The 17,157-nt window shown below is 44.6% G+C and overlaps 1 protein-coding gene across 1 annotated transcript in view; it reads right to left on the bottom strand.

Moving 5' to 3' along the window:
- LRCH3 (leucine rich repeats and calponin homology domain containing 3) overlaps positions 1-17,157 on the bottom strand; it is a 101,587-nt gene that overhangs the window by 50,421 nt on the left and 34,009 nt on the right. The window contains exons 2-3 of the mRNA XM_029285443.1: positions 12,520-12,664; positions 4,065-4,191 (exon numbers count right to left, since the gene is read on the bottom strand). Coding sequence (XP_029141276.1) covers positions 4,065-4,191; positions 12,520-12,664 — 272 coding nt within the window. The remainder of the gene's footprint in view (positions 1-4,064; positions 4,192-12,519; positions 12,665-17,157) is intronic.

Genomic DNA, 17,157 nt, shown 5'->3' with positions numbered 1-17,157 from the left:
AGACAGACAGACAGACAGACAGACAGACAGACAGATATGGATGGATGGACGGACAGATGGATGGACAGACAGGCAGGCAGATAAGACAATAAATGATAAAGATAAATTAGAGATTAGACAGACAGACAGGATAGACAGACAGACAGACAGACAGGATAGATAGATTAGACAGACAGACAGACAGACAAAGACAGGATAGATAGATAGATAGACAGACAGACAGACAGACAGACAAAGACAGGATAGATAGATAGACAGACAGACAGACAGACAGACAGATATGGATGGATGGACGGACAGATGGATGGACAGACAGGCAGATAAGACAATAAATGATAAAGATAAATTAGAGATTAGACAGACAGACAGGATAGACAGACAGACAGACAGGATAGATAGATTAGACAGACAGACAGACAAAGACAGGATAGATAGATAGATAGACAGACAGACAGATATGGATGGATGGATGGATGATGGATGGACAGATGGACGGACAGACAGGCAGATAAGACAATAAATGATAAAGGTAGATAAATTAGAGATTAGACAGACAGACAGGATAGACAGACAGACACACAGACAGACACACAGACAGACAGGATAGATAGATTAGATAGATAGATAGATAGATAGATAGATAGATAGATAGATAGATAGATAGATAGATAGATAGATAGATATGGATGGACGGACAGACAGATGGACAGACAGGCAGATAGATATTCTTAAATGCAAAAATATAGTCAAAATATAATTCAGCAAGATGGAGAGGAAGGGAGCCAGGTGGGCACAGAGATGAGGTGGGGTGTCCTCTACTCCATCAGCCACCTCCAACGTGCCACCTCCCATTGGGGTCCCAGGATAGTTGGCACAGCCATGTCTTCAAGGCTTTTTTGGAAGGCCAAGAGGATGGAAGCGGATCTGACCTGGAGGAGGGGGGGGCATATGTTCCAGAGGGTGGGAACCACAGCAGAAAAGGCCGTCCTGGACCCTGCCAGCCAGAATTCCTTCGCTGACAGGCTCCACGGCATGCCCCTTCTGCTGGCACAGGTGGGATGGGCCAATGCCACGGGGATGAGCCGGTTTCCCAGACAGCCTGGCCCACAGCACCATCGGCGTTCCCGACGACCACCTGAATGTCTTATTAAAACGGATCTGCCGTTTTCTCTCTCTCAGGAATCAACCTCTCCCTGTTTAAATAAGCTCAACGCTTATTTAAACATCGTGAAACTAAACGCAAAACCGCAGGAACTTGGCAGATGTCCCACGCACTATGAGAAACCTCAGAGAAGCAAGGAGTGAAAGTCAGAGAAAAATTAATGGGAATGAACATCAGTCCTGAGGGGCAAAGGCAGAAACCTTCATCCAAGTCAAGGCATCGACAGAGAAACAGAAAACACTTAACCTGTTTGCCTGAAGGGATAAAATACAGGCGGTCCTCAACTTACAACAGCTCGTTTAGTGACTGTTTGAAGTTACGACGGCACCGAACGGTGACTTAGGACCGTTTTTCACACTTACAACCGTTGTGCCATCCCCAAGGTCCTGGGATTTACATTTGGATGCTTGGCAACTGGCATGTACTTACGACGGCTGCAGTGTCTCTTGGCAACTGACATGTACCTACGACGGATGCAGTGTCTCTTGGGATCACGTGATCCCCTGTTGGGATTTTCTGACAAGGAACATCAATGGGGAACCGCAATTCCCTTTATCACAATCCATCACAAGATCTCATGTTCAGGGTACACGTCTTATATATTTGAATTCTCACCACGTTACATCAACTGATTAATAATACAATACAATGTTCTTATTTTCTGGTCATTTCCAAATATCTTACATTTAGTAACCAACATTTCTCTTATTTCAACACTGAATGCTCTACTATCTCATATTACCGCTAAGTAAAAACAAATTTATGACATTTATTTAAAACCTGGAAATTATAAATATGAAACGTTAAATTTAAATATTAATGGGAAACTAAAAATTGGGGAAAACCAACCAGGAGATTGATTGTCTAAAAAGATTGAATGTTAAAATAACTAGGATATGTATAAACTAAAAGTTGTTGACAAATGTAAGAAAGTTATTTTTATTAAATTGATATAATAAGAATTGTATTAACTTCAATATGAGACAGTAAATACCAAGGGGAAAAGAGAGGAAACACTGAATGTAATAGTTTGTGATCTGTACTAAAGATATTTGTATGATACTGAATTATTGACCAACTCAGTCGCCACGTTGCTTTTCAAATATTTAAATGTAAAACTAGAAAATCAATAAAATTTTCTTAAAAAAAAAAAAAGAAGAAGAAGAAAAGAAAATCAATGGGGAAGCCGGATTGATTTAACAACTGCAGTGTTCCAATCTCTCAGGGGCTGCCCCAAAGAAGAGGGAGTCAAGCTATTCTCCAAAGCGCCTGAAGGCAGGACAAGAAGCAACGGATGGAAACTAACCAAGGAGAGAAGCAACCTGGAACTAAGGAGAAACTTCCTGACAGTGAGGACAATTAACCAGTGGAACAACCTGCCTCCAGAAGCGGTGAATGCTCCAACACTGGAAGCTTTTAAGAAGAGACTGGACAGCCATTTGTCCGAAATGGTATAGGGTTTCCTTCCTGAGCAAGGGGTTGGACTAGATGACTTCCAAGGTCCCTTCCAACTTTATTATTATTATTATTATTATTATTATTATTATTATTATTATTATTATTATTATTATTATTATTTAAGGACCGTGGCAAGAAAAGTCCCAGAATGATGCAAAAGCCACTTAACAACTTTCTCACTTTACAACATAAATTTTGGGCTCAATTGTGGTCATTAGTTTGAGGACGACCTGTACTCGACTTAGGATCACAATTGAGCCCAACATTTCCGTCGCTAAGCAAGACAGCTGTTAAGTGAGTTTTGCCCCATTTTACGACCTTTTTTGCCACCAGAGGGATTGATCATTCAGAAGATATATGAGTGTGCCAAAATGGATGAACTCACTCTAGCACTAAAAGAAAAAGACGATTCGGAATTTTATGCGGTTTGGGAAAAATGGTATACCTGGATAGATAACAGAAACTGGAAATATACATAAGACTATTGTGAATTAGATATTGAATGTATATAGTGTATATGTGGTATAGAATGTGAATCCGAAGTATATAAAAATGACACAGTCTGCTGAATATGTATTAAGAGTCGTATAAAGGAAAATGGTAATAAAAATTATTTAAAATAAATAAATAAATAAATAAAATGGAAAGGGCTGCTATCTACGATTAAGTTCATTTTTTTTTTAAAAAAAAAACAAGTTTTATTAATTTCCCAGTTTTACAAAAATCCAAATATTAAGGAAGCAGCATGGTGATTGGGTGATCCATAATCCAATAACAAGCTCTTTCGTACATATGCCAGGTTACATCATCAAAGGTTCCCTCTCTATTTCCCTTGATTATTATATCACATTCAAATTAATACATTGCTAATTATAACTCAATCGGTTCAGACATTTATCAGTATATTTTAACTTATGTGTACCCACGTCCTGTTTTAAAATTTTTACCTAGAAAAGTCACCCGTAAAATCTAAGTCCGCAATCAGCACATCGTAAGGCAGTGGTTCTCAACCTTTTTAATGCCGCGACCCCAACCGATCGTAAGTCGAGGACTAAACCGGTCGTAAGTCGAGGACTAAACCGGTCGTAAGTCGAGGACTAAACCGGTCGTAAGTCGAGGACTACCCAACCGGTCATAAGTCAAGGACTTTCCCTGCCCGGGAGCGCCGCGCATGCGTGGTTCCACCCCCTGCGCCGGCCGAGGCGTAGCTGGCAAGCGGCAGAGACGGAGCAGGCTGACCACCAGCTGGCCCAGCGCAAGGGAGGTAAGGCACCCGCTGGAAAAGGGGAAAAAAATGGCGGACAAAAAAATGGCGGACAGCCTTGCTTGGCGACCCTCATGAAATGGTCGATCGACCCCAAATGGGGTCCCGACCCACAGGTTGAGAACCACTGTCGTAAGGGATCAAATGCTGAGCTGGGAAAAAAGACTTTTTGGCACTTACCAGCTCCATCAGATGTCTCAGCTGTCCGATTTCTTCCGGGATGGAGACCAGTTTATTGTTGCTGGCTATCAAAACTTTTAAGGGAAGGCTGCACAAGTGGACCGGCAACGTTGAGAGCTGGTTACGGCTTTTTGGGAGAGGAGAGAAAAAAAAAAAAAGAAACAAGGCGTCAGAAGAGGACCCACATATATCATCGTGTCAGAATACAAAGACTTTGGCCCCTTTTCGGCACACAAATTCAACAACCGAGTCGCCCTTTTTTCTAAAGGGAAAAGAGCAATTATTTATTTTTGTCCCCTTTAGCTGAAGTCCCAAATTCACAGACAGTTGTTTGTTGATGGTTCCCAGGTGCTCTCTGAGCTTGGGCGTTTTCCTGCAGCTCTTTCATTACTAACTAGGTAACATTACCAGTGCGAGGAGGAGGAGGAGGAGGAGGAGGAGGAGGAGGAGGAGGAAGGCTGTGGGGTCCTTGGTGCTCTCTGAGTTTGATGGTTTTCTTGCAGACATTTCATTACCCCACTATATAATATCATCAGGGCTCAAAAGATGTGAGGTTTGTGGACTGGGAGAAGGAGAAGGGGAGGAGGAAGGGGAGGACAAAAAGGACTGTGAGGTCCTTGCTGCTCTCTGAGCCTGGTGGTTTTCTTGCAGATGTTTCATTATCCAACTAGGTAACATCATCAGTGGATGGGGCTTTGCACATCAGTGGATGTGCGGCCCGGTACCGGTCCATGGACCAGGCATTGGGAACCCCTGCTCCAAAGCGCCTGAAGGCAGGACAAGAAGCACCGGATGGAAACTCATCCAGGAGAAAAGCAACCTGGAACTAAGGAGAAACTTTCTGACAGTGAGAACAATTAACCAGTGGAACTCCTTGCCTCCAGAAGTTGTGAATGCTCCAACACTGGAAGTTTTTAAGAAGAAACTGGACAGCCATTTGTCTGAAATGGTACAGGGTTTCCTGCCTGGACAGGGAGTTGGACTAGATGACCTACAAGGTCCCTTCCAACTACTACTACTACTACTACTACTACTACTACTACTACTACTACTACTACTACTACCACTACTACTACTACTCATTATTATTATATTATTATTATTATTATTATTATTATTATTATTATTATTACTACTACTACTACTACTACTACTACTACTACTACCTGTACCCGGCCACGCGTTGCTGTGGCTCAGTCTGGTTAAATGGAAAAGTATATAATAGTAGGTATATAAAAACATGCGCGTATTCGAATGCAACGTTGTGTCAAAATTTCAAAGCAATCGGTGAAGAACTTTCGGAGATTTAAGATTTTGAACAAGCGAACATTTACATTTTTATTTATATAGATGATGATGATGATGATGATGATGATGATGATGATGATGATGATGATTTCTTTGGGATTCATTCAACAAGTCTGCCCAAATCCCCTCTCAGTCCATCAAATCAATCAATCAAGTCACCTAAACACTCAGCCTGCAAATCTAACTTCATCCTTGTGTGATGAGGTGAATAACCTCTCAGCTGTAACCTGTACAACAGCCCCAAATTCCTCTCTGGAATTCCTTCCTGCCCCACACAACAAAATTGTTGAAACCTGCTGATTGGGAAAGCAAGATTTTAAATTTTTTTAAAAAAAAAATCCGGCGAAAGAGGAATTTTAAAGCACCCAACAAGATAATCACAATATTTTTTTTTACTAAAACACACCAAAAAAAAAGTGGGCCTAAACATTCCAGGTCCGCATTGCCAATTTTCCCACAACTCTGTGGCTTCCAATTGCAAAAGGATTTCCGGCTTGTTTTATAAAGAGGAAACTCCTGCAGCTGAGAGCTGGCGGCTGAACGCTGGTCCAAGAATTTCTATATATATATATAGAAATTCATCTACATGTAATTAGCGTGATCTGTACCTTCTATGCGTTGTTTTCTTTGAGGGATTCTTTTAATTATCCTTACTTGTAAATAAAATATATTTGCTCCTGTTCCAGGATATAAACCTCACGGCTCAATGCAAGGAAGATGCTGAGGCCCTAGAAAGAGGGCAACGAAGAGCCACAGGGAGGATCAGGGGTCTGGAGGGTAAAAGGTAGGATGAATGATTGATGAAACTAGCTACCAGGGGTCCTCGGCGCTCTCTGAGTTTGGATGTTTTCTTGCAGACATTTCGTAACCCAACTAGATAACACCATCAGTGCTAGGGGAGGAGGAGGAGGAGGAGGAGGAGGAGGAGGATGACGACGACGACTATGGGGTCCTTGGTGCTCTCTGAGTTTTGTGGTTTTCTTGCAGACGTTTCATTACCCAACTAGGTAACATCAGCAGTGCTAGAAGGGATGAGGTTTGGAGGAGGAGGAGGAGAACTGAGGGCTTGTTGGTGCTCTGAGCTTGGTTGTTTCTCGCAGATGTTTCATGACCCAACTAGGTAACATCATCAGTGCTGGAGGAGGAGGAGGAGGAGGAGGAGGAGGAGGAGAACTGTGGGGTCCTCAATGCTCTCTGAGCTTGGTGGCTTTCTTTCAGAATTTCAATACCCAGCTAGGTAACATCATCAATGTTAGAAGGGAGTAGAGTTGGTGGAGAGAAGGAGGAGGAGGAGGAGGAGGAGGAGGAGGAGGAAGAGGAGGAGGTAGACGACTATGGGGTCCTCGATGCTCTCTGAGCTTCGTTGTTTCTTGCAGACGTTTCATGACCCAACTAGGTAACATCATCAGTGCTAGAAGGGAGGAGGATTTGTGGAGGAGAGGAGGAGGAGAAACTTCAACCCTGAGCTACAAATAATCTCCTTTATTGGAACTAGGGATGCTTAGCCTAACAAACAGAAGGCTTAGGCTTAGCTCTCTTTGCAGGGAAGAAGGCCTCGATTTATACGCCATAGCACCCGAGGGTAGGGCAAGAAGCAAGGAGGGGAAGCTCCTCAGAGGGAGATCCACCCTGGAAATAAGGAGGAATTTCCTGACAGTGAGAACGATGAATCAATCAGTGGAACTGCCTGCCTCCCAGAGCAACCGGTGCCAGCGGAGTGACTTTGGCCCAATCGCCAGGAGACGGTGAGTTCTAGTTCTGCCTTAGCCACGAAAGCCAGCCAAGTGACTTTGGGCCAGTCCCTCTCTCTCAGCCCAACCCACATTGCAGGACTGCTGTTGTGGGGAAAAATAGGAAGAAAGAAAGAAAGAAGGAAGGAAGGAAGGAAGGAAGATTAGCTATGTGCAGCACCCTGAGTTACTTCTACAGGAAGAAAGCCTGGATAAAAATCCAACTATCTAAATTTGCCACAGATGCTTTACGCGGCCTGCGTTTCTCTTGAGAAGATCGCGATGGATAAGAAACTGAACAAATGAGTGTAAAAAAAATAAAGGACTGGGACGAAGCGGGCTCTCAATCGACCAAACGTTTGGTGTTGTCGTTTGTCTGCTGGCTTCTAGGGAAGCCAAAATGGAGGCTGACAACAACACTGAGGCCTTGTGGAAAGTCAGCACCGTGGCGTTCGAAGCCCCCTCCTGCTACCGAGCCGTCTCAAAGTCTCAGGAAATGTCAGGATCTGTTTTCTTCGGAGCCAGCTATGCTTCTTTGGGAGAAGCCACACACACCATCGCCGAGCTTGAAACTCGCAGCTGTTTAAGTGGATCCCTGCAGGATCTCAAGAGGAGCATTTCAAAAGGAAATGGCACTGGCAGCCACTAGAAATGCACCGGGTCCTGGGATCCTTTTGACACGAAATTGCTTTTAAGAGAAGGATCTTAGCCTTCCCTGTTTACCCCAGCTCAGCTAGCAGCACAAAACAAACATTTTGAAGGGAAGCAGTATCGGACGTTGTCCTCTGACTCATATCCTTTTTTTTTTTTCCATTTGAAAGGAAACTTGCTGTAAAAAGACAAAGGAAGTTAAGGCAGAATTAAATCGCCAGAAGATCGAGTTAAGACAAACCCTGATTCTTTGGCAGCTAGCTGGAGTACAGAATAACAGAGTCGGGAGGGACCGTGGAGGTCTTCTAGTCCAACCCCCTGCTCAGGCAGGAGACCCTGTGCCATTTCAGACAAGTGGCTGTCCAGTCTCTTCTTAAAAACTTCCAGTGTTGGAGCATTCACTGCTTCTGGAGGCAAGTTGTTCCACTGGTTAATTGTTCTCACTGTCAGGAAGTTTCTCCTTAGTTCTAGGTTGCTTCTCTCCTGGATGAGTTTCCACCCGTTGCTTCTTGTCTTTGCCCTCAGGTGCTTTGGAGACTAGGTTGACACACACACACACCCTCTTCTTTGTGGCAACCCCTCAAATATTGGAAGACTGCTATCATGCCTCTCCTATGGTAGTCCTTCTCTTCATTCAACTAGACCAGGGGTAGGCAACCTTGGCTCTTTTATGACTCGTGGACTTCAACTCCCAGAATTCCTGAGCCAGCATGGCTCAGCTTGGAAACCTCTCTCTTTCCCCTCAGCATGGCTGGCTCAGGAATTCTGGGAGTTGAAGTCCACCAGTCATAAAAGAGCCAAGGTGGCCTACCCCTGGGCTAAGGCAAAGGTGGGAAATGATGGCCCTTTTGTGACTTGAGGACTCCCAGAATTCCTGAGCCACCATGGGGGAACTATGGCCCCTTCATGACTCGTGGACTTCAATTCCCAGAATTCCTGAGCCAGCATGGAGGAACTATGGCTGCTTCATGACTGGTGGACTTCAACTCCCAGAATTCCTGAGCCAGCATGGCTCAGCTTGGAAACCTCTCCCTTTCCCCTCAGCATGGCTGGCTGAGGAATTCTGGGAGTTGAAGTCCACCAGTCATAAAAGAGCAAAGGTTGCCTACCCCTGATCTAGGCCTAGGCCACTTTATGACTCGTGGACTTCAACTCCCAGAATTCCTCAGCCAGCCATGTTGAGGGGAAAGGGAGAGGTTTCCAAGCTGAGCCATGCTGGCTCAGGAATTCTGGGAATTGAAGTCCACGAGTCGTAAAAGAGCCAAGGTGGCCTACCCCTGGCCTAGACATACTCAATTCCAGCCACCGTTCCTTGTATGTTTTAGCCTCCAGCCCCCTGATCATCTTTGTTGCTCTTCTCTGCACTTTTTCTAGAGTCTCAACATCTTTTTTGTATCATGGCAACCAAAACTGCACACAATACTCCAAGTGTGGTTTTACCAAGGCATTGTAAAGCAGTGTTGCTACCTCGCCTGCTCTTGATACAAAACAAAACACCTTTTATACGAAACGCTTTTTCACTGAACAGAGCATATTGCTGTAGGGGGGTATAAAGCTCTGCAATCAAATCGGCAAGGATCTCCACTGGAGGATAATGATGTACAAAGACATAAGTGCAAAACCAGCAGTGTTTATCTACATCACCCGGCCCCGAAAAGTCCCAAAATTTTAGAAAACAAATGGTTAGTGCCAGGAAGGAAAAAAAAAAAGAAGCTGAAAAGTTGAGACAGCATTCCTAACCCATGGAAAACCGTCTGACAATGAAACAGCCTGCCTAAAGCTAAACAGAGAACAGGCCCAACATGTTTTCCCCAGATGAAGAATCATCAAAAAAAGAGGTGTCCCAAATTAGTTGGGCTTTAAATTTCCCTGTGGAAGAAGGAATCTGCACAGCAGGAAAATACGTTTTGTTTCAGGCGTGGAATGAAACAGACCCACTCAAAACTAGATGATGATGATGATGATGATGATGATGATGATGATGATGATGGATGTCAAAACTTGATGATGATGATGATGATGATGATGATGGATGTCAAAACTAGATGATGATGATGACGACAACAACAACAACAACAACAATAATAAAGTTGGAAGGGAGCTTGGAGGCCATCTAGACCAACCCCCTGCTCAGGCAGGTAACCCTATACCATTTCAGTCAAATGGCTGTCCAGTCTCTTCTTAAAAACTTCCAGTGTTGGAGCATTCACCGCTTCTGAAGGCAGGTTGTTCCACTGGTTAATTGTTCTCACTGTCAGGAAGTTTCTCCTTAGTTTTAGGTTGCTTCTCTCCTTGATTAGTTTCCATCCGTTGCTTCCTGTCCTGCCTTCAGGCGCTTTGGAAAATAGCTTGACTCCCTCTTCTTTGGGGCAGCCCCTGAGATACTGGAGCACTGCTATCCTGTCCCCCCTCGTCCTTCTCTTCATTAAACTAGACATATCCAATTCCAGCAGCCTTTCCTTATATGTTTTAGCCTCCAGTCCCTTAATCATCTTTGTTGCTCTTCTCTGTACTCTTTCTAGAGTCTCAGCATCTTTTTTACATCGTGGTGACAAAAACTGGATGCCGTATTCCAAGTGTGGCCTCACCAAGGCCTTGTAAAGTGGTATTAACGCTTCACCTGATCTTGATTCTCTCCCTCTGTTAACGCAGCCTAGCACCGCGTTGGCTTTTTTGGCAGCTGCAGCACACGGCTGGCTCCTATTTAAGTGGACCAGTCAAGCTGGCCCCATTTGACCAAGAAAACACTCAAATCACTCACGTTTTATTTCGAATGCAGAAGGCTTGAAATGGCCTTATGTCATCTTTGGAACGACCCGTTTCAAGAATGCAGGCAAGTCCTCGGGTTACGACCACAATTGAGCCCAATGTTTATGTTGCTAAGTGAAACCTTTGTGAAGCGAGTTTTCCCCCATTTTACAACCTTTCTTGCTACAATTGTTAGAGTGAATCATTACAGTTGTTAAGCTGGCAACATTGTGGTTAAGTGAACCTGGCTTTCCCCATTGACTTTGCTTGTCCAGAAGGTCTTAAAAGTGGATCACATGACTTGGGGACACTGTGACCGTCATAAATATGAACCAGTGGCCAAATATATGAATTTTGACCACCTGACCGTGGAGATGCTGCAACAGTCGTAAATGTGGAAAACGGTCGTTAAGTCCCTTTTTTCAGTGCCGTTGTAACTTTGAACGGTCCCTAAACGAACGGTTGTAAGTTGAGGACTGCCTGTACAACTGAAGGACAAAATGTTATAGGGTTTCCTGCCTGAGCAAGGGGTTGGACTAGATGACCTCCAAGGTCTTTTCCAACTTTTTTATTATTATTATTATTGTTGTTGTTGTTGTTGTTGTTGTTGTTATTAAGATCACTTGAAATGCCACTGCTCAAATCAGGCAAGTTTTGTTCCGGGATCAGAACGAAACAGCGTATTTTGCTCCAACTTCCAAACTAACTTTTGAAACACCGGAGTTTCCTTCACGCGCTGGGTTCTAAAAGGGGCCACTTTCAAATCTGGAAGAGTTTGCGTGGTTTTGGACCAGGAGACATGAGTTTTCTTCCCCATTTAGGTCACTGAAAACGGCTTTTTGAAACATGAAACAGTCGGTGCTGTTTTTGTACAAACCCCTTACACAGAAAATCTTTCAAAACAGATATTTTGCTTCGGGCATGTTTTGTTAAAACGAAGAGGCAGCATTTTGTACAACATAGACTGAACTGTTTAGGACTTTAGCCATTAAGGCAGCGTCTCGGATTAAGACCGGAAACAAATTAGAAACAACTTTGTTAATACAGAAACGCTATAATGGGTTTATTGTTCACCAAGTTCTACTCCTGAAATCAAATGCAGAATAATAACCCTTAAAGCTGCACTCCAATGATTCATATGAATAAGATCTGGAAAAGCAGAGATATTGATATAAATACAGAAAGCAGGCTAGTTAGAGCAACAGTCTTCCTGATAATAACGCAGGGGCCTTCAAACTTGGCCCTTTTATGACTCATGGATTTCAACTCCTAGAATTCCTGAGCCAGCATGGCTCAGCTTGGAAACTTCCCCCTTTCCCCTCAGCATGGCTGGCTCAGGAATTCTGGGAGTTGAAGTCCACAAGTCATAAAAGAGCCAAGGTTGCCTACCCCTGCCCTACACCTACACCATTTCAGACAAATGGCTGTCCAATCTCTTCTTAAAAACCTCCAGTGTTGAAGCACCCACAACTTCTGGAGGCAAGTTGTTCCACTGGTTAATTGTTGTAAACTCTCAGGAAATTTCTCCTTAGTTCTAGGTTGGTTCTCTCCTTGATTAGTTCCCATCTATTGACACCCCTTAGTCCTTCTTTTCATTAAACTAGGAATACTCAATTCCAGCAACTGTTCTTTATATGTTCTAGCCTCCAGTCCCCTAACCATCTTTGTTGCTCTTCTCTGCACTTTTTCCAAAGTCTCAACATCTTTTTTTACATCGTGGTGACCAAAACTGGCTGCAGAATTCTAAGTGTGGCCTTACCAAGGCCTTGTAAAGTGGTATTAACTCTTCATGTGATCTTGATTCTCTCCCTCTGTTAATGCAGCCTAGCACAGTGTTGGCCTTTTTGGCAGCTGCAGCCCACAGCTGGCTCCTATTTAACGGATTGTCCACTAGGACTCTGAGGTCCCTCTCACAGTTGCTATTATTGAGCAAGGTGCCCCTATAGCCTAGGACTGTGATGGCTTTTTTGGCAGTCAAGGCTGACGTAGTGGGAAGAGGGGTGGTAGGGCATGATTACCTGATATTCAAAAACGTTAAGGACTGCAAATTCAGGATGGCTTCTGGAATATAACGAATGCAATTCTGGTACAAATTCAAGCTTTCGAGGGAAACGAAGAGGCACGCTTCCTGTGGCAACTCGGAGAGTCGGTTCCGTGATAAATCTGAAAGAGAAGGAGGAATAAAGAGGATGAACCAAGTGAGAATAACCACATCAAGATAAAGATGGGATAACAATAACAATAATAATCAGATCTGCCCATCCCAGGCCCTTGAGAAGGGCTCAATAGATAAGACAAAAATGGCAAATCCAGTCTGAACATCTGGCTGACTGTGCGACGAACCACCACCACCACCACCACAACAACAACAATAATAATAATGTTGGAAGGGACCTTGGAGGTCATCAAGTCCAACCCCCTGCTCAGGCAGGTAACCCTATACCATTTCAGACAAATGGCTGTCCAGTCTCTTCTTAAAAACTTCCAGTGTTGGAGCATTCACCGCTTCTGGAGGCAGGTTGAACCACAATGCAGGTAGTCCTCGACTTAGGATCACAGCTGAGGCTAAAATTTCTGTTGCTAAGCAAGACAGTTGCTAAGTGAGGGTTGCCTCGTTTTACGACCTGTCTCGCCCCGATTGTTAAGTGAGTCACTGCAGTTGTTAAGTTAGTAACATGGCTGTTAAGTGAATCTGACTTCCCCATTGACTTGGCTTGTCAGAATCCTAGGACCCCAGGACGTTGCAACCGTCATAAATATGAGCCATCCAAATTTTGATCGCGTGACCCTGGGGATGCTGCAACGGTCGTTAAGCGGGAAAGCTTTTCTCAGTGCCCTTTGTAACTTCAAACAGTCATCCAATTAATGATTGTTAGTCAAGGAGTACCTGTGATAATAATAGGCTAAAGTGCTCTCAGTCTAATTCAAACAGACAAGCACCTGTCACACAGCACCTCAAACTTAACAAGTGTTGATAAGGAAGACAACGAAGTCTAGATCAGGGGTCCTCACACTTGGCCACTTTAAGACTTGTGGACTTCAACTCCCAGAATTCCCCAGCCAGCCATGCCTATTACTTTCCTCCTGCCTCCTAGAGTGGAGAGACTACAGAGAAAGGGATTATAAGAGAGTAAGCAGGCCACAAAGGGGATGCACATCTCAAAGAATGCATTAGGATCAGGGAATTCTGGGAGTCGAAGTCCACAAGTCTTAAAGTGGCCACGTTTGAGGACCCCTGGTCTAGATAGCGGACATGGCAGTACCTAGACACAGCCAATCAGAAGAAAAAGAACTGGAGAAGGTAACCAAACACAAAGACCTGCAAACAGAAGTAGAACGACAGTGGCAAAAGAAGTCAAAGGTAGTTCCAAGGGTAATAAGTGCCTTAGGTTTAATCCCAAAACATCTGGAGCACAATTTCAACGGCGTCGGCATTGCCAAAACCAAAATCTCCGTCCGTCAAAAGGCAGCTTCTCTTGGAATAGCTCACGTCCCGCAGTGATACCTTTAACACCATCAAGTCGCAGCATCTGCATATCCCAAGTCTTTGGAAAGGGCTTGATTGGAGGATAAGACATATAAGGAACGGTTGCTGGAATTGGGGATGTCTAGTTTAATGAAGAGAGGGACGAGGGGGGACAGGATAGCAGAGTTCCAGTATCTCAGGGGCTGCCCCAAAGAAGAGGGAGTCAAGCTATTCTCCAAAGCGCCTAAAGGCAGGACAAGAAGCAACGGATGGAAACTCATCAAGGAGAGAAGCAACCTAGAACTAAGGAGGAATTTCCCGACAGTTAGAACAATTAACCAGTGGAATTCCTTGCCTCCAGAAGCTGCGAATGCTCCAACACTGGAAGTTTTCAAGAAGAGACTGGACAGCCATTTGACTGAAATAGTATAGGGTTTCCTGCCTGAGCAGAGGATTGGACTAGATGTCCTCCAAGGTCCCTTCCAACTTTATTATTATTATTGGATCAAAACACCAAATCCCGTGTGATGAACCCTAATACTAAATCACAAAATATAAAGTACCTGCAAATAGAAGTAGAACGACTGTAGCAAAAGAAAGCTAAGATGCTACCAATGGTGATAGGTGCCCTGGGTGCAATTTCAGAACATCTGGAACGCCACTTGAACACCATCAGCATTGACAAAATCGCTGTCAAGTCAACTGAAAAACACAACTTTACATCAGAACGGTCTCCATCCCGCAGCGATCCCTTTCACCCCTACCAAACAAGAACATCTGCCCGTCAAAGGTCCTTGGGAAGGACTTGACAGATGTACAAAAACGCCAAAACCCAGTCTAAACATCTGGCTGACTGTGCGACCAAGCCCAATACTTCCATTCCACAATGAAGTTTAGTTTTCAGCGGTCATTGTCAACATAATGACTAGGTGCTGCAACAAGATGAAGGGTTTCCAAAAATAAAACCAATCGCAATATAGCTTAGGGCCATAGGGCAAATTTAGCCGAAAAATAAAAAAAGTACTCGCCGTAAACCAGTTTTCCCCAACGAGATGCCCAGCGAGTAAGCTAGACCACATTACCCTATCACTCTCAGGAAGCACAGCCAACAGGCATTTTAAATTGATCTTTAAAAATCATACTTTTGGCCAACTTTCCTAAAAGTTCAGCGAAAGACAGGAGTCTGGACTGCTATAGTATACCACCCATTCTTATTGACTTGAACAAAAGGCAGTAAGGGCTTTTTCTGAATACAGGGAGTCCTCAACTTACAACACTTTGTTTAGTGACCATTCAAAGTGACAACAGCACTGAAAAAAAGCGGCATACGGCCGTTTTCCACACTTATGACCGTTGCAGCATCCCCGTGGTCATGTGATCAGAATTCAGATACTTGGCAACTGACTCAGTGTTCCAGTATCTCAGGGGTTGCCCCAAAGAAGAGGGAGTCAAGCTCTCCTCCAAAGCGCCTGAAGGCAGGACAAGAAGCAAAATAGATGGAAACTAACCAAGGAGAGAAGCAACCTAGAACTAAGGAGAAACTTCCTGACAGTTAGAACAATTAATCAGTGGAACAACCTGCCTCCAGAAGCGGTGAATGCTCCAACACTGGAGGTTTTTAAGAAGAAACTGGACAGCTATTTGTCTGAAATGTTATAGGGTTTCCTGCCTGAGCAGGTGGTTGGACTAGATGACCTCCAAGGTCCCTTCCAACTTTATTATTATTATTATTATTATATCCCCTCCACACCTTTTAATCTTTGTTTACAACATGTCAACACAACAATTCAAGCACCGCCTTTTATTTAAACTTCCCAAAGGCAGCTCAACTGTGGTCTTAACGCAAGGACTACCTTCACCCATTGTGTCTTTTATGGACTAACCCAGAGGTAGGCAACCTTGGCTCTTTTATGACTCGTGGACTTCAACTCCCAGAATTCCTGAGCCAGCCTGGCTCAGCTTGGAAACCTCTCCCTTTCCCCTCAGCACGGCTGGCTCAGGAATTCTGGGAATTGAAGTCCGCAAGTCATGAAGGGACCATAGTTTCCCCATGCTGGCTCAGGAATTCTGGGAGTTGAAGTCCGCAAGTCACGAAGGGGCCATAGTTCCCCATGCTGGCTCAGGAATTCTGGGAGTTGAAGTCCACCAGTCATGAACGGGCCATAATTCCCCATGCTGGCTCAGGAATTCTGCGAGTTGAAGTCCACGAGTCAAAAAAGAGCCAAGGTTGCCTCCCCCTGGACTAACCGTTCAAGCCGCTGCTGTTTTATTTTGTTGGAACAACGCAAACTCAAGAATCTTACACTGGAACCACTGAAAGGAGACTGTTTTGTTCGGAGCCTGAACCAAAAGGTGTTTCTCATTTCACGCTCACCCATATTAAAAGGCTGCCCGAGAAGTTGGAAGAGGGCTGTTGAGGAAGGATAAATGGCATCAGATAAATAGACACACGCATCTGTCCATAGGCTCCTCTCTCTCGCACCCCCCGGGCTCAATATTTCAACCCCAATTCCAAATGATGTTGGCTTTCCTTCCTTCCTTTGACCCTTCCTTTTTTTCTTTTTTCCCCCATCCTGCTCTTTTGCAGACTTAAGTCTTCGCTGCTAAAGGATCAAGGCAGAGGACTCAATCTCATCCCGGCCTGAGCTAGCCAGGCACGAGATCAACTTGGGGGATTTGATTTGATTTGCCTGAATATTTTCCTCCTTTTGCGTGGCCAGGGTTGAAACAAAGTCTCTTGCAATAAATGCTGCGTAGCCCCACGCTTGGAGGATTTCCTGAAACAGAAGAGCGGGATGACCTCATGCCTTCCTTCACGCTGATCAAGGTAGGAATGCTAGGATGGCTTCGAAAAGGCACAATTTCAATCCACGTCTGAAGCAACAGCATTTCTCTAGCCCAGTGGTTCTCAACCTTTTTAATGCCGCGACCCCAACCGGTCGTAAGTCGAGGACTAAACCGGTCGTAAGTCGAGGACTAAACCGGTCGTATGTCGAGGACTAAACCGGTCGTAAGTCGAGGACTAAACCGGTCGTAAGTCGAGGACTACCCAACCGGTCGTAAGTCGAGGACTTTCCCTGCCCGGGAGCGCCGCGCATGCGTGGTTCCGCCCCCTGCGCCAGCCGAGGCGTAGCTGGCAAGCGGCAGAGACGGAGCAGGCCGACCACCAGCTGGCCCAGCCCAAGGGAGG

Source organism: Protobothrops mucrosquamatus, unplaced genomic scaffold (assembly GCF_001527695.2).
Source record: "Protobothrops mucrosquamatus isolate PMUCROS unplaced genomic scaffold, P.Mucros_1.0 scaffold1708, whole genome shotgun sequence".
Taxonomy (NCBI): Eukaryota; Metazoa; Chordata; class Lepidosauria; order Squamata; family Viperidae; genus Protobothrops; species Protobothrops mucrosquamatus.
The sequence above is the reverse complement of the archived record's forward strand: the minus strand, read 5'-3'. Positions and strand labels throughout refer to the sequence as shown.